General features: G+C 48.6%; 1 protein-coding gene across 1 annotated transcript; it reads left to right on the forward strand.

The window, feature by feature from the left end:
- The first annotated feature begins 17,063 nt into the window (after nucleotides 1-17,063).
- LOC125943625 (uncharacterized) lies at nucleotides 17,064-22,954 on the forward strand. The gene is made up of 2 exons (XM_049663082.1): nucleotides 17,064-17,560; nucleotides 22,676-22,954. Exons 1-2 carry the CDS (start codon nucleotides 17,115-17,117, stop codon nucleotides 22,809-22,811), a joined length of 582 nt encoding a protein of 193 aa, XP_049519039.1. The 5' UTR covers nucleotides 17,064-17,114; the 3' UTR covers nucleotides 22,812-22,954.
- Nucleotides 22,955-26,989: the final 4,035 nt, after the last annotated feature.

Genomic DNA, 26,989 nt, shown 5'->3' on the forward strand with positions numbered 1-26,989 from the left:
AAGTCCATGAGATTGTCGATCCGAAGAAGCGTCGGGCCTTACTTGTTGCCGCCCTTAGTACCAAGACGATAGATCTCTTGGCAGGGTGTTGTGCGCCTAGATAGGATGCTGCGCGACAGGCTTGTTTGCGGTATATATACGGGATGCGGGAGTGCGTCGTAATCTGCTAGCAAGGCACACGCTCACGCTGCAGGAAGCAGAGGATGCGGCGATAGCTGCTGAGATGGCGGCACGCAACGTACAACAGATGGGAGATGGACCAATCACAGAGGGCGTCCGCGCAGTACGAACAAAGCAAGAGCGGCAGAAGTATGTCAGAAGGCCGCAGCCAAGCTGGATGGCTCAGTCCAGCAACGAGCACCAGACCGGCTGCCTTTGCTGTGGTAGTGACAGGCGGGTGAATCTTCCTATACCTCCCATTCTTCTCGGCCTCGTGCAGTCCTTTGTAATATGCCACATCACCTACGTTGCTGCGTACCTCAACTGGTACCGGGCTGAACAAAACAAGCTCGACACCCTCATACGAGGGGTCTACAAGCAAGCACTTGGCCTCCCGCATTACACCAGTACTGAGCTCTTCAACCAACTAGGAGGTTACAACACCCTTGCCGAACTCATTGAAGCACAACAACGCTCTCAGCTTGAACGGCTCACCCTTACTGAAACGGGACGCTTTATTCTATCTACGCTTGGCTTTACTTACCATCAGCAGCAGGGCCTGAAACAATCGATCCCGACTGACATCCGTAGCTGGATCCACACAGACCCTATTCCTAGAAATATGCACCCTGAATATAACAGGGCCCGGCGCCAAGCTCGGGCCGGAGCAATAATAAAAGCTTTTGCTCGTGTACCGGGCGTTACATTTGTTGATGCAGCCCAATATTCTCATGGCACACGATTTGTGGCCGTCGCCACACGCGATGGAGTCCTACACCACGCCTCCAGCGTCATTACCCCCACTGCCGAAACGGCTGAAGAATTGGCCATCGCCCTGGCCACTCTAGATCCCACCTGTCACACCATCGTGTGTGACTCTCGCTCAGCCGTCACTAACTTCAGCAAAGGCCGTATTTCTCATCAAGCTCTTCGTATCCTCCGCCAGGCACTACACTCTAAAGAAAGCATGATCTCCCTGACATGGATCCCGGCCCACGCGGGCACTGTCCACCCACACCTCCCCAACCTCAATGAGGTCACCCACTCCATTGCGCGAGGACTAGTCAACCGCGCCGAGAAACACTGGAGACGAGTTGGACACCAGGGATAGTCTGACTACTTATAACGATCTCGTTAAAGCATTTTACCTTAGTCGCCGAACCTTCCCCCCACCTCACCCCAAGTTCAGCCGGGAGCAGGCTACCACCCTGCGTCTGCTACAAATACGTACCCTTCACCCGCCCGCCTCCACCTTATATTCCCTTAAAATTAACAATACCCCCAACTGCTGGTGCTGTGGCACTCACCCGGCTACGCTTCCGCATATGCTGTGGGAGTGCCCAGCACAGTACACACACATTAACACCACGACCCTCTCGTCGAGGTTGCGTGAGGCTCTGCGGAGCTCCGCCCTCGACGACCAAACCTGGGCGACCCAGCACGCCCGTGAGGCGGCGGCGAGGCAAGCCCTCGACGTCCCCTCATGGGAGGCTTAGGCCCGGCCATCTTCCGCAATAAGTGCTGGTTCCGCAATAAATGTTTATTCCTCCTCCTCCTCCTCCTCCTCCTCCCATTGGTTCTTTTATAGCAGACGCTCAGTCGACGCTAGCGCCAAGGCGCAGTTCAGTTAGGCCCTAGCTGATGGATGACGGTACTACGGTGGCGAAAAAAAGAAAAAAAAAGAAAGAACAGCGGCGCAATTTTTATTGCGATAGCAATTATATGGACACTTCAACCGGATTTCGGCCGTCGCCGTCGTCGCCGTCGCCGTGAGGTTCTCTATAGATAAAATCTTCGCCGCGCGCCGTATGCCCGAGCGGAAGCGTGCGGGGACGCGCGCTATCACGGAGAGCGAACGCACTCATCTCCCACGCGCAAGCAAGGAAGCAGGAAGCCAGCGCCGGAGGGAGCGGGGGGGGGGGGCGCACTTCTACTCTGCCAACAACCGCGCTCGTCGCTTGTGCGCACCGTCTCTTATCGCCACACGGCTCTGACCTTTATGCGCCGTGCATTCGCCGCTCAGTTTCCGTTGGAGCGATAGACCGCACGTACCTTCGCCCGCTGCGGCGTATGCTTGCTGCCAGCGTTTTGACAGTCGTTGTCTGCAGTCATTCAGTGTGATCCATTCGTGTTTGCTTGTGCGCGCTCACACCACGCTTGTTCATTCAGTTAGTAATAGTCGGGCCACATTTTCCAACGCACGCTACACATGCAATGCTGCCCGGATCGGCAGTGCAGCGCTACAGGTGTGTCCCTTCGCACGCGCTGCCCACGGGAAGCGCTTCTCATCAACACCAGCCGTTTCACACGCGCCTTCTCGTGGTCATCGAGTCTCTCTTCATGTCGGTCTACTTACGCCCATAGGGCGAAACTGTGACATTTTTTATTTCTTTAGCTGTCCGCGGCGCGCTTTTTTTTTTTTTTGCGCGGGCGTTATCAGCATGGAGGTAAAAAAATACTAGGAGGGAGCGTCACGTGATTCCGCTAGCCTCGGCAAGCCAACCTCCTTCATTGTCTAGTACACTCTACTTTTGGGGCAGAATAGGCCCATAAGGTTGCCGGAACATTCGTGATTGTTTGCTACGTGGTAACTTTTAGTGGCGCCTGCCGTCACAGGCTTGGAGGCCCGTATGCGGGTGGTGGATTTCTGCTACTGCGCGCGTCGTTCTTCGCTTCAAATGCGATGCCTTGAAACGTGGAGCAAGACTGGGGCGTCTGACTCATGAAGACAGAAAATTTTCAAGGCGTCACTTGCGCTTACCACCGCGGTTAGTGGAGTTGCCAGCGCTCGCGGCTCGAAACCCGTCCAGACGCCCGAGTGTGGTCTATGTTTCCTACGTACTCAAGTTTCGTCAAATCAGCCGTTGTGCACCTTAAGCTTTGGTGCGTATTATCTTGCTAATTTTTCGTCCCGCTGTCTTGCACCTAGAAAGAAACGAGATGGTTTGAGGGACACTTTTTTTCTGTCGCATTTTCGCTTAATAAAAGGCTGGTGTGCGTGTTTTATTTTGAGAGAAATAATTTTTGTCACGCTGTCTTGCACCTAGGAAGAAACGAGATGTTTTGAAGGACACTTTTTGTCGTATTTTCGCTTTATAAAAGGCTCTGGTGGGCGTGTTTCATTTTGAGAGAAATAAATAGCATTAGCCTGCATTCTAAACGCCGAAGTGATCGCCGTTTATTCCGATTTACGTGTACTATTTTTCATGATTGTGTGGTGCGATGACGCTGTTGAGACGCTCCTCAGGGATCCATTTTCGTTATATAATAAAGGAAATGGACGGAATTTGTGCATTATCTAGAGTTTATTCAGCTGTTTCCGAATGCGAGTATAGCCCCACAGCATAATTATGGCCTGGAATCAAACACTGCCAGGGGGACCCTTCTTCCTCTGCTAGTGTGAAACGGCATGAAAACTGAATACATAGCGGCAAGGGAAGAATGGCAGCATTCATTTGCACTTATGGATTCATTGTGTTGCTGGTGTACTTGTACTGTGGAAAGCGCATTTTTATGACAACATTAATTGTTTCATTCTTTATTCAGTGTTTATTGCACCTATAGGAGCCAGTAGATTTCACACAAATACAGAAGGAAGCCACATTTATAATTTAAATGAAGTACATTGCAACGATAATACACAAAAGAAAATTATAAACAGCAAGTAGGAAAACTTATTGTGCCACTGCTCTTCGGTATCAGTATTAGCATACTTGTATGCCACAGGGTATTTGTATAATAATGTTATACAAAGTAAACTATATCACACGTAGTATTGATACCTTTAATAAAACTGGTCAATGCGATCAGCTGTCCTTGAATGTAGCTGCAGTTTCACTTACAATGCCTTGTATGCAACGCCTTCAATACAGGGCTATAATTGTATAATATTTATATCTGCGCTGTCCTCACAAATATCGAAAGGCTTCGGTGATTGTGCTTGTCAGAAAAGTAAGCAATACATATGCAGAAATTTTTAAAAAAGTGGTAGTTCACAAAGTCAAAGTTGAAACAATTGATGCGAGGTCAGACCCACAAAGTAAATATGTCAACATTAAAATACAATGCATTTTGCTGCAAGTAAAATGTACAACAAATCTTATGTTGTACCACATACCTACAAAAAAGTTAGCACCGTCGAAGCTGAGCCAACACACCGCAAAATTAGGACGCAACAGCTCTATTACGTTGTGAACCTCAAATGAATATTTCACGGTATTTAAAACACTCATTGAGTTGTATACACCAAATTTTTGTGGTTACAGTGAATCTGGCATCATAAAAGGCTACTGTAAAGCAAGTGAACAGAGTGAGCACAATAAATTATTTAAAAAATAGTAACACCAACGGTATTCCAGGTGGCAGTGGCAAATTTCCACAAAGGTCAGGTAAAAGACATACAGGATAAACATTAAAAAACATTGTCATCCTCAAGCGAAATACCTAGCTGACACATAATCCATTGAGAGCATTCACAGCATGTCCATGTCATCGCACCGTTTGCTCTAGTGAAAGGTAGGCCAGCTAACCTGCTGTCATTGTCCACACTGTTTAGCTTGGGCTGAACAGAACAATTGTTTAAGAATAATTTGCATGCAGGTGATTCAAGCTACAGCGTTCAGCAAGACAACAAACATGTACTTGCAGAATTTACAATAAGGTATCACATTTTCCCTCTGCAAAAGTTTGACATCTGCATACAACGCTCTTGAACAATATATGCACTTTACAAAGTAACTCAAAAAACAAATACCTTAACATAAAACCTGGCGGGACAGCTGAAGTTGATGGATAAAGGAATTAATTATGTGGGCCATCATGAACATAATTCACCCACGAGAAAACTTGTGTAGCATTCTTCCTGTACTGCGAGTCGCAGACACCCAAACTCAGACACCCTGCCTGGGTCAGCAGAGTAACCATGATCCTGTAAAATTGCTTCTGTGAGTGGTTCAATGGCTGCAGGGCTTCTCTGAGGGGCAGTGAGGTTAATTACATCGATGGAGTATTGTTTTTTCAGAAGAGCGTACAAACAGAATTTCAATGTGTTCCAATAGAAAGCAATTTCCGCCATCATGTCCTTGACGTCCATACGAACTATCAGACTCTTCAATGCTGCTGCAAACTTCTTTGCTGTTGGGTTGTCATTGCAGCCCCCAAATGATTTTAATGCAGCAAAAAAGTAACTCAAGGTGGTCTTGACTGAACTTGGAGGTCGGAAGATATGCCAATAGGCCATTTTCTGTAACCAAGTGGTTGTATAGACGGTTGTCTAAGCACACCACAAACGAATGAAGCCTGTCTTTTGGTTGGTCTCTGTCATTAGTTTACCAGCTGCAGACTCCCTAAGCGAGCAAAAGTAGGCCATAAGTTCTTTGACATACGCAGTGACAGGAGCCACATTTTCAGGACACAGCGGTCCTTTCTATTCTTCTTGCCTTGGATGTCTTGAATTTAAAATGTGAAATGCGTTGTTGACATGTCTGATAAACTTTTCTGTTGGCAAGAAATTTGAAAATTTTTGAATTTTTTTGAGCTCTGCAGTCACTAAGAACATCTGCTACCGATTGACTAAATGTTTGAGCCAACAATGAGACTTTCATGGGCTGGTTTTTCCAGGTAATATGTACTTGTCTAAGTTTGTTTGCCAAATGTAGGCCCTCTGTGTACTGGACTTCATGCAGCTCATCAATGTGTTTCAACAATATGAACTGTTTGTTCGTATCACAATAGCCTTTTTATCAAACAGGGTGTGCCGCAGTAGCTTCAACATGTGACAGGGATCCAACATGGCAAAGAAAAGCTTTTTTTGTCACTGGATGTGGAAAAGAAGCATCCAGCTCAGTCAGGTCCATCTTGCAGCCAAGGCTGCGCAGCAATGACAAATTCGCTGCAGCGCCATCGCAGGTCAAACTCACAATGTGTGCACCTTTTTCGTGAGTGAAGCTAGCAGCTTGCAGCACTAAATTGCGCCTCTGCTCATCACCAAGGCCATGAACTAGAAAGTAGCCAAGTGGCAGCTTCCATCTGCCATTGATTGCAACAAGCATTAAAACAAATTTATCTTTGGCAACTGGAAAGCTGTCATCATTGACATCAATGCCCATGTCAGCATATCCATGAAAGCTTTTCCCATCCCACGCTACTTCTCTGAATGCCCATCTCATCCACAACCACATTGCATAATGTGGAGAGCCGTGCTTTACCTTGATAGCCAAAGCAGTCATTGCCTCTTTTGAAAAGTCAGCAGCCCTATCAATGGGTTGATATCATTTACACAGTGTCTTTGGATGCGGGAGGCATGTGTTGAAAACAGCTCGTACATATCTGTATGCTCTAGGGGAATAAAAATGCAAAGTCATTGCAAATGGCCTGAGCTCTGCCGAATAAGCGGGTGACATTGCTGGCACCAGACTAATGTGGCAGTTGACGCATGAGCAAGTCTTTTTTTTGCCCCACCAAGACTCTGCAATATGGCGACATCCTCATTTCCTAGAATGCGATTGTCAGATAAATCTTCTATGACATTTTCGAGATGAGCAACCTTTTGAAAAAGCTGTTGATGGGATTACCGTAGAGTCTTCATCTTCTTGGTCGCAGTTTGTAATTGTGTAACGCCATACTTCATGCCTGAGAAAGGCCTTTTGAGGTGCGTCTTCTGCTGGCAGTGGCTGCAAAATATCACGCGCTGTAACAGGTGCATGAGCGACCAACATGACACAAAGCACGTACGCAGAACAAGTTAATTGTTGTGGCATACACTCTTGTGCAAGCTATGAAGAATATAATGCTTAATTTTAGGTCATTACATTGCTCACGACGGTTTTCATTTACACTTTTGTGAACTTAAAAACTGGGGGGGGGGCATAATACTGCCATCCACACGAGCTTGCTAGTGCCACTTAATTTTGTTTGTTTATTTATTTGCCAAATATTGCAGGCCCATCTGGGCCCAGGCAGGAAAGGTAGAAGTACAAAACAACTAACACAGAAGAGGCCAATGTAGCATAGTTCAATGAGAGATGTTTTCAGAAGCCTTTTAGTTTGAGTGGGCAAAATATACTGAGCTCGTATATCACGGCTCATTGTGACCGATCGAACATATTGTCACGTACGAGTTTGTACCGCTGTGGACAAAATGACGTTGGTTGGGGAAGAAGAGGCTGAAGTGTCTCGGAGCTCGGTAGATGGTGTCACACCCTGGCCAGAGAGCTACAACCCTCTGTATATATTGTAAATACATATATTTTCTCCCCGTAACATTTTGGTGGAGGTGCGGGGTAATCTCGCCACAATCCGGCCCTGGATCTTCGCAGCGGGCGTCACATCGGTTCCGCTGTTATGGCTACTGACGCTGCCTCCGACGCTGACGCTGACTCCGCCGCTGAGACACCGGCGGAAGTGGTACTAACCCAGCTACGTCACCCGAGAATCTTCACTGGCACTGGCAAGGTCGACGTCGAAGACTGGCTGACGTCGTATGAGCGCGTCGGTAAGCACAACAAGTGGAATGCCACAAACTTGCTGGCCAACCTGATCTTTTACTTGGGAGGAACCGCGAAGGTATGGTTCGAGACGCATGAAACCGAAATTACAAGCTGGGACTCCTGCAAGGAAAAGCTACGCGATCTTTTCGGAAGGCCTGTGGGACGTCAAATGGAGCCCAAGCAAGAGCTAGCGTCTCGTGTCCAGACACCAACCGAATCGTACGTCGCGTATATTCAAGACGTTCTGGCTCTCTGCCGTAAAGCGGACGCGGGCATGCTAGAGGCAGATAGGGTTGGACACATCTTGAAGGGCATCGCAGACGATGCGTTCAACCTCCTGCTTTGCAGGAACTGCTCAACGGTTGAATCCAGTATAAAGGTATGCCGGAATTTTGAGCAAGCGAAGAGCAAACGCATCGCAGAACGCTTCGACCGACTTCCCAATACGGCTGCCACTTCCTCCTGCAACGACCCTCCGGCATCACATCCGCCTACCACGCCAAGCTTGACACAGGTCATCCGCCGCGAACTTGAGGCTATGGCTCCAAGTTCTCACTGTCCCCATACGCACGACAACATGACCATCTCGCTCATTCAAGCTGTTGTCCGCCAAGAAATTGCCAACATGGACATCCAGTCTGCTGTCCGCCCACGTCCCACCCCTACCACTCCTGTCATTGCCTCTGCTGCACCTCGCCAGTCGTTCCAGTGTCGATATCGGAACCCATCTGAGTGGCGAACACCGGATGACAGGCCGATTTGCTTTGCTTGCTCCTGGGTCGGTCACATCTCCCGCGACTGCTGTAGTAGCCGCTGGTACTCCTCGCCTCGACCATACGCTGATCGCCGCTTCGACCGAGACCCTCGGTCTCTGTCGCCCCTTTCTGCATCATAACATGCCGGCCTTCCCTCTCGGGAAAACACCACTAACCGCTCGCCCTCGCCGCAACGCCGTCAGTCCCGCTCGCCTACACCTCGACGTCCCTCGTCCCCGTCCTACGCGGGCGGCATCTCGGGAAACTAAGCAATGCAGCCCCCGGAGGTGAGGCTGCGTTGACGACTCGGACTGCAAAACCTCTGCTGACCCCTGCTTCTCGACCGAACCTTGTTGAAATTTTTGTTGATGATTTACCCGCTCAAGCCCTCATCGATACTGGCGCTCAGGTGTCGGTTATGCGATCAGATCTTCGTAGCCGTCTCCGTAAAATCCTAACACCTGCCGAGTCGCCTGCCGTCCGAGTGGCTAATGGCAGTACAACAAACGTGATGGGAATGTGCGCCGCCCGTGTTACCATTGCCGGTCGTCCTGTGTTAGTCCCCTTCACTGTACTGGCCGAGTGTCCCCACGAAGTGATTCTCGGAATCGACTTCCTGACTGCTCATTCAGCACTTATTGACTGTGCAACCGGCACCCTTCGCCTTGAACTGCCCCATTACTTTGCCGACCCGACCGAAGACCACAAGTCCCGACTTCGTTCTGCTGAATTTGTTCGCCTGCAACCTGATGCTGCGACCTACGTCCTCATGTCGCCTTCTCCTCCACTTCGAGATGGTCCTTACGTGGTGTCCCCACTTTGCGACGTTCTCCTGGCACGCCAAATCGCACTACCCAGCTCCATTATCACTCTTGTTAACAATCGAGCGTGGCTTCCCCTTCTGAACTTTGGTTCATGTCTGCAAGTGCTTCCTGAGGGTGTATCTCTCGCTTTGCTGTCCCCTTTGGAAGAGTGTTGAGTAGCTGCTCTTACGCCCGAACCACGATTCGACACTGCTGCAGCTTCTGACCCTCCTACTTCACGCAACGACAAGTTTACGCCCATGATAGCTACTGACCTACGGCCTGCTTACGCCGACGCCCTTCGCCGTATTCTGATTTCCTATGAAGACATCTTTGATTTTGGAAATCGCCCGCTAGGTCGCACCCGTGTCGTCACCCATCCCATCCTCACTGGTGACGCTCCTCCTATACACCGGAGGCCCTACCGTGTGTCAGCGGCTGAACGCCAGGTGATCCAAACGGAGGTGGACAAAATGCACTCCAAAGATATTATCGAGCCTTCCTGCAGTCTGTGTTCGTCACCTGTCGTTTTGGTTAAAAAGAAGGACAATACCTGGAGATTTTGTATTGATTACCGTCACCTGAATAAGATTACGAAAAAGGACGTGTATCCGCTTCCGCGTATTGATGACGCGCTGGACTGCTTACAGGGTGCCAGTTATTTTTCATCAATTGATTTGCGCTCCGGCTACTGGCAAATCGCAGTGGATGAACGAGATCGCGAAAAGACCGCCTTCATCACCCCAGATGGTCTCTACGAACTTAAAGTGATGCCTTTCGGACTGTGTAATGCCCCTGCTACCGTCGAGCGCATGATGGACTCTCTTCTGCGCGGATTCAAATGGACCACATGCCTCTGCTACCTTGATGACGTCATAGTTTTTTCACCGACGTTTGAGAGCCACCTTCGCCGACTCTCAGCTATCCTTGATGTTTTTCGACGTGCCGGCCTACAGCTCAGTTCTGCAAAATGCCATTTCGGCCGCGGCCAAATACGAGTACTTGGTCACTTGGTTGACGCTTCTGGCGTCCAGCCTGATCCTGACAAAGTTCGTGCCGTTGGGGAGTTTGCCCTTCCGCGTTCTCCTACCGATTTCCGCAGTTTTCTAGGGCTGTGTTCCTATTTTCGGCGATTTATCCAGAACTTTGCCGAAATCGCACGCCCTCTCACAGACCTTCTGAAAAAGGACACCACTTTTCGTTGGGGACCCGACCAGGCTGAAGCATTTTCAACGCTTATCAGTCGCCTTACCAATCTACCCGTGTTGGGTCATTTTGATCCGCATGCCTACACAGAAGTTCGCACTGATGCAAGTGGCCATGGCATTGGCGCTATCTTGTCCCAATGACAGCGGGACACCAATCGCGTGATCGCGTATGCTAGCCGTCTTCTTTATGCACGAGAGCGAAACTACTCGATAACAGAACGTGAATGCTTGGCCCTTGTTTGGTCCATTGCTAAGTTCCGCCCTTACGTGTTCGGTCGACATTTCACCGTCGTGACAGATCATCATGCCTTATGTTGGCTATCCTCACTCAGAGACCCGACAGGCCGTCTTGGCCGCCGGGCTTTACGCCTGCAAGAGTACACGTTTTCCGTGTCCTACAAATCTGGGCGGTTACATAAGGACGCCGACTGCCTCTCCCGCTACCCTGTCGACCCACCCGATGGCATCGCAACCGATACAGACACCTGCGTTTTGTCGATCTCCGACTTCTCACGCATCGCCGACGAGCAGCGTCGTGACCCATATTCGCGATCCATCATCGAACGCATTACCTCGGAGCAACAGGACGCTTCTCTCCGTATGTTTGTTCTCCAGGACGGGACCTTATATCGACGCAATATGAATCCTCATGGTGCTGAACTGCTCCTCGTCGTTCCCCAGCATCTGCGCTCGACAATTCTCTCGCAGTTACACGATGCGCCTACCGCTGGTCATTTGGGTGTCTCCCATACATACGACCGTGTGCGCAGACGATTTTTCTGGCCTGGGCTATATCGCTCTGTTCGAAGCTACGTCGCTGCCTGCAAACTTTGCAAACGCCGCAAGAAGCCTCCATTGTCTCCCGCTGGCCACCTTCAGCCTATAGATATCCCCAGTGAGCCATTTTTCCGCGTCGGCCTGGACCTCCTTGGCCCATTTCCTACCTCATCCTCGGGCAACAAGTGGGTGGCTGTTGCGACGGACTATACCACGCGTTATGCCATAACGCGGGCCCTCTCTACAAGCTGCGCAACTGATGTGGCTGAGTTTCTCCTCCATGAAGTGATCCTACATCATGGTGCCCCACGTCAGCTACTCACCGATAGAGGCCCCTGTTTTCTTTCCAAGGTTGTCGACGACCTTCTTCGCTCTTGCTCAACGTCCCACAAGTTCACGACGGCTTACCACCCACAGACAAACGGACTTGCCGAGCGTCTCAACCGTACACTTACGGACATGCTCTCCATGTACCGTGTGTGATGATCACCGGGATTGGGACTGCACCTTACCTTTCGTAAGGCCGCAGCACGTCGTATTGCCCGTGACCGTCTTCTGGCATCTCAGACTATCCAGAAGCGCCGTTACGATAGTCGTCGTCGGGACGCTCATTTCAGCCCTGGGTCCCTTGTTCTGCTTTGGATACCCTGCCCGTCGCGTCGGCCTTTGCGAAAAACTGCTGCCACAATACATCGGGCCATACCGAGTTCTTCGCCAAGTCACCAGCCTCACATATGAGATCTCACCTGTGACTTTGAAGCCTTCTACCACCCCAATAACTGATATCGTGCACGTTTCGCGACTGAAGCCCTATAACTCGCACGCGGCTTTGACACCCTAAGAAGCATCGCGACGATGCTTCTGCCGCCGGGGGGTTCATGTCACGTACGAGTTTGTACCGCTGTGGACAAAATGACGTTTGTTGGGGAAGAAGAGGCTGTGTCTCGGAGCTCGGCAGATGGTGTCACCCTGGCCAGAAAGCTACAACCCTCTGTATATATTGTAAATACATATATTTTCTCCCTGTAACAATATAAAGAGCATAGAAAATTGTGAAAAACCTGTTGGTCTTCTAGTTATTGTGTCATTTGAATGGAAAAGAAAAATTTAAAAAGGATTATTGGCCGATAATTGGTGTTTAATGCAAACCCTGAGGAAACTCATACTGCTGCGGACGAATATGAATGTTTCAGTATTTAATTAGATGGTTGCCATGATCATAAATGTTAGTGTCCTAAGTGCAGTTCACTGAGTGACATTTATTATGCTTGAGCTATTAAACAGTTGCCACGAAAATATATGCCACTTCACTTGCAACTACCTACGGAAACAAGTATGTAAAAATTGTAGTGGTCGAGTATTATCCTCACCATAGTATGCCTTGCTGTTCGAGGTGTCGCTGGGTTGTGTGTAGGCAGTGCTGCAGAAGCTTCACCCTTGAGCGTCCTGGGGGGCCTTGGACTGGGAGACTGGACAAAATACACCAGTGCAATGAGGAGGGACTGCTTACTGCAACATAACTTGAAATTGCTGACCGTGCAAACAAAACGCCAGCTGCACAGTTGAAGCTAAAGCCCGGGACTAATAGCGACACCATTGGCGTCATTTAAAATTTACGCACAATAATGACCAGCAAGCAGGACATTGTTAGGGAGATCAGTGGCTGTGGCTATATACTGTATTTTTTTATCTACTGTCCCCAAAAATGTTGATGAAGCTTACCAGCACAGTTGGCATGTTATAAATTTTATTACTGTTGTAAATGTTGGAGCCTAGCAAGGGTGTTAATTATGTGTGTAATGAGAGGACATGGCTGAAGTATAATTCAGAGAAGGAGTGTGTTTTCCTTATTCCAACTTTACTGAAAAAAAAGTGGTTCTTCATCTTACGTAACAATGCTTTGCTGCAGTTTGTTTTATTTTTCTTATCGTGTACTTATCCTAGATTGACTAAAATGAGATTATGATGTAGCATATATAGCTTTAATTCATTAGCACTTGCTTTTTCCAGTGTTAACAATGAAATTTTAACGCAGTATGCTTGTCACCTGTGTCAAAAAAGGGCTGTAATGTAGCCAATGATAGGTTGAACAGTTCTATCTTTCTCTTCATTCTGAGCATTACTAATATATCTTTTAAATCTGTCAAAAAAATCTTACCAAAAGCTGTATGACAGTCTCATATGCATTTTTGAAACTTAAATAATTACTTTAAAGGTGAAATCCAAAATATATATTACAGGGAAACACCAGATTTTTGCAAAGCAGATCAGAACATGAATGAACCAAGGCACACATGTGAGAAAATGTCTTAAGCAAGCTCTGTGATCATTACGACAATCAAACATGCCAGGACATGCTGGATTTCGGAAGGCTCATCAGCGATGCCTGAATCAGTCAAGGACGCGCTAGCAGATGTAGCAGTACCCTCTGCTAGCACATCAATCAGACAAGCCCTCAGATGATGTCCATATCCATTGTGGCTTGAGAGAGACCTGCCTGAATATAAGAAAAGCATATTTCACTTCAGGAATGGTGGGGGACATCTAGCACAGTCATGAAAAAGGTATGATCAAACTGGAAACATGCATTATGGCTGCGTACAGCTGTGCATCAACTTACTGGCTCAATTTGATGCTGTTATGTTCCCGTGGATGTAGCTGCTTCACTTTAAGGTTGGCTCATTGCTGTGGCATCGTTCTTTGCAAGCGTCTGCAGTTAAAGAATAACCCACCAGATATTTTTAAGGTCCAACAATAACATTTGCTGTGGAATGCATTTACGCAACCTTTGCAGAGTCATGGAAAAGACCTCGCATGATCTGTGCATGCTTTCCCTACACACCGCATCCCCTTGTGTAGAAAACTATCTTTGATCTAAGTGTGCTTGTAAAATACACATACAGCTAATTGAATCTCGGGGAAAATGGAGCTGCAGTAACTTTGCAGTGCATGTTTGACACAAAAATATCAAAGATATAGCTGTAACACATACATAATGTAACGTAATGCCCCCTCTGTAATGCCTTCAGGGTACTACTAATAAATGAATGAAAATGAGGTTCACTCCTGTAATTTAAAGTAAAACTGTGTTATTTCATCTTATCTGTCATTTACCTGTTGTTTAAAATATGTCAACCAACATCATATCTTCTAAAAAAAAGAAAATGATATTTAGCCTCAACATGGGGAGTGATTGAACTTTGCAACATGATGTTTGAACTTTGCACTCGCAAGCCGAGTTACTACGAGCAGAATATTATCTACAAAATTATTGTTCTTGGCGACTATTGCAAATCTTGGTATGTTATGTGAAGACTAATCTTTCATGGTTTCTTCAATTAATTAGTTTTATTGCAATTTTGATTGTTTTCAGCCACAATAAATACATACAAAATTCTGTCAATAATAATTTTTATTGCAGGAAATGTAATTCTTCGACAATAAATAGTTTCATATCGTACCTTTTTAGGAGTGTACGTTAGCTGATAAAAGTACTTTAAATAGAAATAAATGTTTAATGTTTAGTGGGAATGATGACAATGTTGGACAAAAAATGGCTTGAATAGTATTGCACCACTATTTCGTCAGTTATTATTTACACGAGCACGTAGTCACTATCAATCGCGATTATTGCAGTTCCATTTTCATAAATAAAAGAAACGTTCATTGTGCTTACCTATGGAAGGACAGGCCATCGCGCCGATTTTCTGTTCGATTAGGGCATCCTGGCACAAAACACTTCATCACGCACGTGCGCCTACTGCTGACGGGAGTTCTCGCCGGTATGCTAAGAGGCCGAAGACTTAGAGCAGATCTCGAGCAACAGTGTCGACTGCGCTACCTTAACTATGGGCCGGCACGGCCCTAAATATGTTCGGAGTCTCCGGCTCGCCAGTCCATCCTTGGGCACAAGAGGGGACGCATTTTTTTCCCGTAGGGACAGTCGCTTCGGACCCCGTACGCTCGCTTAATCGCGTGCACATTTTGCGGGGGCGAAAGGCATCATTGTTTCCCAGAAGACGTCGTCAAACGCAACGAATCGTCGTCGGAAGGGCGGCTTGGTTGCCTTCACACGTTTGCAGGGCGAAAGGTTCCCTCGTTTCCCTGAAAGCACACCGAAACGCAACCAGTCGTCCTTGAGGTGGTCCTCCCGGGTTGTTGGGCGCAATGCCGGTTAACCGACGCCTTCGTTCGCAACAGCCTTGGCGCCTGTCTGCTAATTAAGCGGCGAGACTCAACTGCTTCACACACTCGAATTCTTTCACTAACCTCGGCGCGCGTTTGCCACGCCGAGTATGTGCGCATATACCGAAACCCCCGCAGCAGACGAAACCAAAGCCACCGAAGCGAGCCGAGTAAAATCTACCGCTTGCCTATCACGTGAGGGCCTATTTCCCATCACCCCATTCCTCTAAATTTTTTATCACTAGGCTTCAAGATTGTCACGTGACGCTCCCTCCTAGTTTTTTCCTTCCTGCATGGTTATCAGACGCACCGCCGGACCGAGCGCGCGCTCCGCGCTCCTCTCCTGTCCGGCCGTGCCATTCGTGCATGTGCGCAGTGAATACTTCTGCGTTTTCATGCACGCAGTCCCGTTCATTATTACAATCAAACAAGCATGTGCACAAATTATATTTAAAAAATAATTCCACTTACAACACAACAGTTCTTTGGACTCACTTTATTGTGTTCGTTTGCGAAAACCAGAAATGGAGCAGACAGTGCAACACACTATAGAATGGAAGAAAACGCGGATGGTGTTTCATGTACGCACATGTAAAAAACATTTATCGTAACTGATCTAATGGCCAATGCGCAGAATAGCTTCTCATGGCCTGCTACTCGCTCGGACCATAAAATCCACCTCCGTGAAGTGCGCCTAACATATTCTGCGGTTGTTGACCTTGTCTCTGGGCAAACCCATAAGGTCTATCGTTCTAGCGTAGGTTACAAACGTTTCCATCCTGAAGAACAGTGAAGATCATAAATTATAACATCGCTGTTGGAACATACAAAAATGAGCTCGTTTCGCGTCGCGGCAGAATACTAGTTGTGATATGTCAACCTTAATTCTTAGAAACGCATTTTTAAACAATGGCAACCAATTAGCTAGAAATGAGTGCAAAGCGCACACCTACACACGTGTTGCTTGCAATGCGCACAGGTGGTACTATATTTATCAGGAGATTTATGTTCGCTGCTCGTTGGCGTAACGATTTACTGCATCGTTGTGGTGATTTCAAATCAGCCAACTGCTGCCTCACCACCGGACAGCCATGTACGACTGCCCATAATTACTATCACAAATAAAAACCGGGAAGTAAACAGCACTGTGCTCACCTGTTGTCTTTAGGGATGCGGTAGAATTTCACGTCGCATGGCTCACTTCGTCTTGATGTGTTCGTACACCACTGAACCACACACGAAGAGCGACAGCTGCGAGACATGGCGAAAAAAAAAATGCCGACAAACGTGCAACGGTAGGTTACTAGACGGACCACACTGCTAGCGCGGAAGGCGAAAAACTGACCGTATAATGCCAGAAAAAAAATTCTGCCGTTTTGGCCGTTATCAGCACAGCCGGCGTAGTAAGTGGTTCGTGAGGAAAGGGAAAGGTTGGCGCTATCTTCTGCAGCCCTTGAGGGAGCACGGCTCAGCGCTACGGCTCAGCCGGCGACGAGCGTGGGTCGCGCCGCCGCAGTTGAAGGCGAGAGAGAAACGACAAAGTTGAGAGAGGGTTGACAAGAAAAAAAAAAGGAAAAGCGATTTTGGTATCGCATCCATCTCATGGATGGCGCTGCAATTCGCGTGGACAAAAAACCAGCGGAGTTTCCGGGGCCTGGTAGTGACTGCCACAAGACCGCCAAATGCAGGTACCGCCGCGCTGAGTGTTTCTCTTGTCGGAGGAGGGGACACCTGGCTGCAATGTGCAAATCCAAGCCACGCCAAGAAAATGTAGCTCATTGTGAGGAGTCAGCCTCCGTAAGCGAGGACTACGGACAGTTCCTGTTACACCTCCGTGAGTCGTCGAGAGGACTGGTCGGGCCTATATGGCGAACGCTACAGTGGAAAGGGGTGCCCGTGAAGATGCAAGTGGACACCGGGTCACCAGTGTCAATAGTGACATGGCCAACTTACGCCCAGCACCGTCACCGTTGGCCCATGCTCGAAAAGTCGTCGTTTCAACTGAGTTGCTTCCTCGGTAGACTACCTGTGAAAGGACAGCTGGAAGTTCCTGTCACCTACGCTGGAAAAACCGTCAACGCGACGCTAGTGGTGCTCGGCTGCTCAGGTCCAAACCTCTGTGGGCGAGACATAATTCAAGCATTTCAGCTGACTGGACCCAGTGCTCAACGTGGACGTCAACGACGGTAAGCCGCTCGCTGCTGACGAAAATTATATTGCTGCCACGCTGAGGGCAGAATATGCCGATCTGTTTTCTCCAGGGCTAGGATTAATCAAGGGGCTTCATTTTCATTTACAGTTGCGCGAAGGAACCGTACCGCGATTCTGTAAGGCCCGTTCTGTACCGTACGCGCTACGAGAACCTGTAAATGAAGAAACGGAAGGGTGGTTGACACGGGCATATTGACACAGGTCGCCAGTGCCGAGTGGGCGGCGCCACTCGTTCCCGTCGTCAAGAAGGACGGTTCCATCCGCTTGTGTAGCGATTTTAGAACGACCGTCAATACAGCATGCCACGGAACAATATCCGCTGCCAAAGATAAGGGATATATTTGCGAAGCGCAACGGAGGGGAAGTATTCAGTACAATAGATTTGAAGGATGCATACAATCAGCTACCGATATATGACGCGACAAGGAAGCTGCTTGTGGTAAACACGCCAAAAGGGTTGCGTTGCTTCAACCGGCTGCCGTTCGGGGTTGCGTCGGCACCAGCGGTTTTTCAGACGCGAATGGCAACTATATTGCAAGGTCTACCGGGTAAGTATATCTGGACGATGTGGTGGTCGCCGAGAAAAGAGGAAATTCTGACACGTTGCGCAAGGTGTTCCAGCGGTTCAGGGAAGCCGGTGTTAAACTGCACCCGCTCAAATGCAGATTTCGCCAGCCGGAGGTGGAATTCCTTGGTCATCGCATTAGCGCAAAAGGCCTGAGGCCAAAGACAGAAAACATCGACGCGCTCTTACGAATGCCTCGACCTACGGGTGTGACAGAACTACGCGCTCTACTAGGTCTGGTTACGTATTACAACGCATTCTTGGGGAACTTGGCTACAGTACTTGCGCTGCTATACGAGTTGTCAAGACGTCCTTGGCAATGGGAAGCTAAGCAAGAGGAGGCATACGAGGCAGTGAAGCGGTTGATAAAGGAGGTGAAGGTTTTGACCCACTATGACCCAACCAAACCACTCATCTTGGAAACGGACGCATCCTCATGCGGCGTCGGGGCAGTCTTGTGCCACAGAGTGGACGGCGTAAACCAACCAATCGGGTTTCGATCTCGCACCCTCTCTTCAGCTGAGCGAAATTACGCTCTGAGCCGCTATTCTGGACATTCCGCGATTTTTTTCGAGGCGTGACATAGGGGCGACGCTTACAAAATGGCGCCGATAGCCCCGATTTGCTTTCGTAACGTGACGCAAATTTGACGTTTCGCCTAAGAAACTGTAATGTAGGCAATGAACCTAGCGTGGTTGATAAAGAAAAATGTTTTCCTCCCCAGTAAAAATAAAGCAGCTAGCTCAAAGCGTACGATTATTCCATCAAAATCGTTTCTCGCTTCCGTCGTCGGCATGCACGCAGGCTGTCGTCTGCTTCATTAGCTAGGATGCGTGTCCTCGGGAAACTGAATGAGTCATCGTATATTGGCGCCCACGTGCTTGCTTTCTACCTTGAGACAACATACGCGACCTGCCAGTGATGATCAGCGCACGCTCTAGGACGCGTTATCACTATCTCGTGAACCGCAAGTGACTCAGCTCGACTCGTCTGGCTGAGAAGCGGCCGAATATCATCGATAGCGTTGCGCTCGCCACAGATATCCGCTTGAGCGACGCAAGCGGCGGCACTGCCATCTCTTGTGCACTTCGCTGCTTACTCGCACAGCGAGAGGGAACTTCAAGGCGCCGTCTTCCGTACAGATAGAATCACACTTGTCTAGAGCAGTCGAGCGGCCGGCGGCGGTAAAGCCCCTATATTTATAAAAGTAGCGCCATCCACTTCCCTCCTCCTCCGTTCCACTATCGCGCTCGGCGCGACCAGCGCGATTGAGGCGCGATATCGACAGTGGCGCCGCCTGCGTCGGGCCTGCCGTGGCAGACGACAGCTAACGCGCTACCAGAGGAAATCCGAGGAAAACTTCGATCGCGCCCTGCGGAGACGTTTTTGAGGCGCGATTTTGCTTCGTCAGTCAGTAACTGGTCTTAATAATGCCGTGTTGGAAGTAGCAACGCGACGATGCGAGACGGCGCAAATATCAAGTGTGCAGCAAGCGTTTGCGCACGCCGGATGGTAAACAAAAAAAGCCTTTTGCCCTCGCCTTGTCGGTTGCGGCAACTTAAGGCGCAGCAGCATGCCATCACAACGAAGTTCTTGTCCCTAACACGTTTGATCCGTTTGTGCGTACAGCACTTTCGTCGCACAGGCCCGAGAATGGCAGTCGGAGCGCGCTGGAAAGAAAAAAATATACAAAAGCGGCGACGCGAACTTCCACGTGACACGGATTGGCCAATGGGGGAGCGGAGGAGGCTGGGGCGACAGGAGGCGGCTAAGAGAGGGCGAGGAGGAAGCGCCGGGGTGAGCGCGGTGGCGGCAAGATCTAAGAATGGCGCTACTTTTATAAATATAGGGGCTTTAGGCTGCGGGCTGCAACAGCGCCGCGTACCGGCAGTCGCTGAGTTCGAGATATGTTGGATGCAAGCGCCAAAAGCCTGCACACGGCATGTGCACTTGCGGCCTATCTGCGATGTCAGCCTGTAAATTTGATCATAAGAGATAGTCAGTTATCTTACTTTTTTTTTCTTCTCCTTTTTTTGTTTTTTGCTTGCTCTCGCTTGTGGAACGACCGCTGTCCGTGATAAGCGTGGATGTGCAACGGTATGCATGCACTGGCTCTGAGAGCTACACATGATTCAAGATAAAAAATGGCAATGATTCATCGGCGTCTCGGTGAATGGTGACGTTAACGCCAATTGGCACATGAAGTGATAGACGCAAACGACGATTGACGCGAAGTAAAACGCATTTTTTGCTATGTTATCAGCAGCGGCGGCGGCTGTACGCGACGAAGCAGGCAGCGAATAAGCGCAGATCTCGCCCACCCACGTTCGTGAAAAAATCTACAGGCCGATAACAGAAATGGCCGCGAGAAGCCATGCCGTATGCAGGCTTTTGGCGCTTGAATCCAACATATCTCGAACCCAGCGACTGCCGGTAAGCGGCGCTTCTGCAGTCCGCAGGCGGCCGCTCTACTGCTCTAGACAAGTGTGATTCTATCTGAACGTTTCTTTTTATAAATTAAAAAGTCACCGTTGTCATAGTCTTTGATGACGCAAAAAGTCATTAATATTGATTACAATACAAACGCAACAGTGAAAAGTGTAAAAATTCGCAGAAAATTTGCTAGTTTCAACCAATATTATTTCAAATAAACGTGTTTTTAATAAAAATGATGGTGCAAAACACAAATGCCAACACCACCCGAGAGTGATGCAAATGCTATGAGCACGCGTTGTGAATAAAATGTTTTTATGGCCCCAAATGGACAGGGAAAATGCGGCGATACGCATGCCTCTCCACTGCCGTTGCATATGGCCGCTCATTACCATAATTCGCGCGGCTCGTTGCACCACAAATTATGGCGGAAAATCTCTGCAATGACGGCCGAGCGCAACGTCACGCAACGTCAAATTGACGTTTACGAAATGGCCCTTCCTGTGACGCTCCTCACGGTATATTACTTCAGCCAATGAACAAGCTGACATGCCGGCTATCTTGGAACGCCACCACATATTCGCGAAATTGCAGATGCATTGCACTAGCTTCTGCACGCTACCGTCCACTTTCTTTTTAAAGCGCTAAAATCGCAATATAGGTGCCAAGGACCACAAAACAGTATTAGTCGATAAAATTTGCAGCTCCACGTCACGTTTCGTCATTCTGACGAAAACGCAAAATTGCATTTGGCAAAACTTACGTTTCCCGGCGCAAATTTCAAAACACGTGACCTCTGGGCAGCCAATAAGACAGTCAAGATGGCGGATAATGGCGGCCGTGCAGCCGCCATGCGTGTCCAGAATAGAGCCCCTGGTTGAGCGCGAAGCCTTAGCGATGGTATTCGGCATGACGAAGTTCTGCGGAGTATTTGCTGGGAAACAATTTTACATTGGTCACGGATCATAAGCCGCTGATGCGCCTTTTTAGTCCCGATAAACCAAGACCACCCTTGGCAGCAGCAAGGATACAGCGTTGGACTTTATTACTCGGTGGTTACAAGTACTCGATTCAGTACAAACCAGGAAAGGACATAATTGTGGCCGACCCTTTGAGCCCTCTTCCCGCGCAAGTGCCACATGATGACAAGACAGTGAAGTCAATGCTGAAAGACGAACGAGAGCATGTGCTGTTGGCAGACCACCTGGACTCCGGACTTGTGTCTGCGCACAATTTGGCCGAAATGACGGCACGTGATGGCATGCTCAGGCCGGTCTTGCGTTATGTTCAGGAAGGCTGGCCAAGAAAATTGTCGGTAGCACAAGAAGCATTGCGGCCTTTGTTCCAGAAGAAAGACGAGCTGACGTGCAGCCACAGTATCCTTTACTGGGGCCATCGGGCCGTGATACCCGCCGCCGCTCGGAAATCAATGCTGCAGCTGCTGCACGATACCCATCAAGGCATGACTGCGATGAAAAATCTGGCTCGGGCACTTTTCTGGTATCCCGGACTTGACAAGGATATCCAGATTATTGTGCACGCATGTTCAGTATGTCAGCAAAACTGCAGCATGCCACGCGCGCAAGAGCCGGTGCCGTGGCCGGACACATTTGAACAATGGTCAAGAATTCACGTTGATTTCGAAGGGCGGATGTTGATGATTGTAGTGGATTCACATACCAAATGGATCGAGGTTGTTTCACTGAAAATAACCAGCGCAAATAACACTGTCGAAGCCTTGCGGGGCATTTTCAGCAGATTTGGGTTGCCACGAACAGTTGTGTCCGACAATGGACCCCAGTTTACAAGTAGACAGTTCCGCCAATTCATGGAAGATAATGGCATCCTACACCTACGATCCCCTCCATATCATCCGCAATCCAACGAACTGGCTGAGAGGGCAGTGCGCACTGTTAAAGAAGGGCTGCGCAAAAACGTGCATGGTATACCCTCGAAAGACGCCAGGCCCGATGGCTACTGCATTATCGGCGCAGCCCACTCCGAAACAGAAAGACACCAGGCTTCATGCTTCTGGGTTTTGAACCACGTTCGCTGTTGGATAATGTGGTGTCATGACCTTTTTCTGCCGCAGGTGCACTTCCCCGCAGACATTCGCCCGGAGAACCCGTATGGTGCAAGAACTATGGGGCAGGCGCCAGCTGGAGACGCGCAGTGATACAGAATACCAGGGGATCCCGCCTGAGCACGGTCAAGACGGAAGATGGTGAACTATGTGAGCGTCATGAAGATCAGCTAAGGCACCGCTCGGATGGTCACCTACCAACATCGTTGGACGAGGAAGGCACCGAAGGAAAAGAAGTGTTGGCCCCAACAAACGAAAATGCAGACTTTCTGGCAGACTTTTCGGACACCAGCCCCATTCCCTCAGCAATCGAAGAGCACGAAACAGGAGCTGCAAACACTGGAGTCCCGGAAGAGCATGATGCGGATACTGCCAATGCTGGGCCTCTGGCAATTCCAGTGCGCAGATCAAACCGGCGTCGCAAGGCGCCAGACCGTTTCTAGAGCTCCCCGTGAGCGGTGGATGATAAGACTAGTACAGAATAAAGCACACGCATCGCTACAAAATACCGGCCATGGTGTGATCAGGCAAGGCGAGGCTATAAAAGATGTGCGATAACGTCTCCGTGGTCATCGCTGGGTTCGTCTGCCTGAACGTCTGTCTGCTTGGCTGCTGCTTGGTAAGAACGCCTTCATTGCGTTCTTTTTTCCCTTCATTACTTAGCAAATTACTTATGTATTAGTCACATCAGCCAAAGGTTGACATTTGTCGCATTGTGTTGTTCGGCGCGGAGAGCTTTTTTGTGTTCTTCACTTCGCGCATGATGTTCGTGGATTGCTTCACATTAAGTAAGAAACAGGAATTTGGAATGCTGCGCAGCACGTTTGCGAGAAAATCGTTTTCTGGCGCGAGAAAGTGAGTCTGCACACTCCGGTACACGTAGTCCGAATTCAATGCATGTGTGTGCAATTGTGTGGATGAATGCAGTTATGCTTCGGATCGTTATTCGTGGTTTGCGCAGATTGCTCGAAGCCTTTGTTTCGAGCGTAATTAGGCAGAATTTGCGAATTGAGAAGAATGTTTGTAAGCTGTGGCTACGATGTATTCTGAATAAACACGCCTGCCTCAGTGGCGCATGTATGACACCGAAAGTTGCTTTTTCTTTAGCTGCGGCAATTGCACGTGAGGCTTTTCGCGAAAGGGCAATGTGAATTGCGTAGTAGAAAAATTGTGCGAGGGCGGAAAAGAAGGCATAACTAACACTTTTTTTTTCAGGTCATGCGGTCAGGAGTCAAGTACTACGGGAATTACTGCTATGTTGCGTGGTGCCGTAACAACGGCAGGACAAGGATAGAGCGTGGTTGGCTGACAACTGCAGTGAGCAGCCTTCATTCCTTGTTTGCTATGCAGCCCGAAACTACCACTTAATAAAAAAGGTTATGCTTCAAAAAACGAGCGTTGTTTTCTTCTTTAATGCTAATGCTTTCTTCTGCAGTCTTACTGTTTTGTGGGGTTTTTCATAACATCGCCTGTTCCTTTCGCGAAATTTATTCTATACATAAGGAAGCTGTATTGGCATGTCTTGCATTGTGCAGTGCACCCATCTTTTTGTGCTTGCGTTCATCGAACGTTGCGAAAAAAAGTGTGCATGTGCTTACTGAGAAAATGACTGGAAAATAAAGTTTCGTCTCTTTGAAAACTTGTCATGTTTATTTAAAATGTCTGCATAAAAACACAGTGGCATCGTGTGCTTACTGCTCTGGCGGTACAGCTTGCACGAAGCTGCTCGATGCCTGCAAGCAACACGTTAAAAAATCAAAATATAGGCTCCGGGACGAGCACTCGCACGAAATCAATCTTGGAGGCCGTGCAATTTTTCTAATCGCCAGAAGATAGCCTTCGAGATTGGGTTTCCTGTGGTCCCAATCTCTGAGTCTATGTAGATTCCACACACCCGCTAGGTGCGCTGCGAACCCAAATCAGCCACCAAATCGTGGTGTCAATTAAACAGCAAGTATAATATCCATAGTGAAGCAATATAAGTACCTAGGCGTACACATAAACGAATGAAAGAATTACTCAAGCAACCACCAAGACAATCTGAAAATAAAGGGGAAGCGGAATGCAACAATAATAAAACACAGAGCACTGTGGGGCCACAGTAAGTATGAGGTGCATGGTGCGTGGAATCGGGAAAGAAGTAATGGTGCCAGCGCTAACATTCGCAAATGCCATTCTATGCTTAAAATCGGATATCTTGTCGGGTTTGGAAGTTAACCAGAGATCAGTAGGGCGGTTGGCTTTGGGAGCCCACGGTAATACCACAAATGAGGCAGTGCAGGGTGACATGGGTTGGACTTCTTTTGAAGTTAGAGAAGTACAGAGCAAAATTAGTTTTGAAGAAAGGCCCAGGAACGTATGAAAATAAATGGGCGGCTAAAGTGCACAAGTATCTCTACATGAAAAGCGTGGACACAGAATTGAGGAAGAGGTCAAGGAATTTGGCAACGAAGTACAGGATAATCGAAACTGCAAATAGACAACCAGGAGTCATCAGAAAGAAAGTGAGAGAAATAGAGACCGTGAATTGGATGCAAAGAATCTAAACAAAAATGGACAATGGAGATTTACAAGAATGAGAAGAAAGAAATTAGAAGGGAAAATCTGTACGATAACACAAAGGGCAGTGCCTTGCTATTTGAGGCTCGAGCCGGTTGCCTAAGGACCAAAACATACCGGAGCAAATATTCGGAACTAGATGAGACATGTGTATGCTGCAGTAAAGATCCAGAGACCACTCAGCACATCCTAATAGAATGCAACGGGATCCACCCAGCGGGAACCGTAAGTAACGTGCAACTCCCAGAAGAGCTTGAGTTTAAAGTGGAAGGAAAATCAACAGATCAGCCGTAGAGATAAGCAAGAGATGATTAGAGTACTGGTGGGAAAAAAGCAGGGAAAAGATGGGTACGACCTGATCTCTTAAAATCAGAGGCACCGCTGCAAGGAAAATTTTTGAAAAATAAAAATAATAATGAGAGGTATACAAAAATGCTAGATAAAGAACATGTATAGTATACCTGAATAAATCAAGCAGGCTATGTGACTATTTGTCGCCGCCCCGTTTCAAAGGGGATGCCAATAAATCATCATCATCATCATCATCATCAGCCGCAGGGGCCTATGGAAGTGTCCTCTGCTATCCTTGTATATGTTATTCTATGGTCACGTCTTCTGGAGACAAGAACGATATGCAAGGCAACGGCGACTGCGACAAGCTGAGCCGATCGTACGGCCAAATACTCTACAGACTAAGCGAGGCCGCACTTCGGACGCGCTAGAAGACTACGCGGGATCGCTACACCAATATATAAGGTATCGCAGCCTGCCGCGCTTATTGGCACGTTTCTCTCCTTTTCGTTTAGTTTACTGTGATGGAATCTGCAATGGCGTAAGGCTCGACAGATAATCTGGGGATCCTGCTTTCACTTTGTCAATGACGCGTTCATTGGGCAGGCGCGGGAACACGATTATATATGTCATACATCCCGTCGCGGGGAACCAAGCTTGCGTTTGCACTACCATCTTATGCGGTGTACGTACATAGGACGTACCGCCGTCAGCACACTTAACACGAACGCTCCGGAGCGTGGCCGGCGTGTCCTGGACCAGATTTAACGGACGCTAGCGCCTCGAAGTGTTGTGCGCTGTTATCTCGGTATGTTTGCGGCTGGCTGACGATAACGGGAGCGCAGCTCGATTTGACTGGTCGACTTGTTTTTCGCTTGTGTGCACAAGCGAAAAACAAGTCGACCAGTCAAATCGTGCACAAGCGAAAAACAAGTCGACCAGTAAATCGAGCTGCGCTCCCGCTATCGTCAGCCGCCGCAAACATACCGAGATAACAGCGCACAACACTTCGCGGCTCTAGCGTCCGTCCAAGCCGGTACAGGCAACGCTGCGGAGCGTTCGTGTTAGGCGTGCTGACGCAACACCACCTAGGCCTAGCTCAAGGCCTAGCACAAGGCCTACGCACTCCGATCTACGACGTCATGCTACCTGGTCCGACTGCCATAGAATCTAATGTGATGCTCAAGAGTAAGCAACAGTGATTTTGACGTCATCGCTGTCGTCACGCCAGCCTTGGCAATGAAAATTTCGGGCCAGATAGCATGACGTCATGGATCAGAGTGAACAGGCCTTGTGCTATCTAGGTGGTGTTGACCCGACTGCCATAAAATCTAATGGGGATGCTCCCGCGTACTCAACAGTGATTTTGACGTCATATATTTCATCACGCCAGCCTTGGCAATGGAAATTTCGGGCCAGGTAGCATGACGTCATAGATCGGAGTGCGTAGGCCTTGTGCTATCTAGGTGGTGT

Source organism: Dermacentor silvarum, chromosome 2 (assembly GCF_013339745.2).
Source record: "Dermacentor silvarum isolate Dsil-2018 chromosome 2, BIME_Dsil_1.4, whole genome shotgun sequence".
Classification (NCBI taxonomy): Eukaryota; Metazoa; Arthropoda; class Arachnida; order Ixodida; family Ixodidae; genus Dermacentor; species Dermacentor silvarum.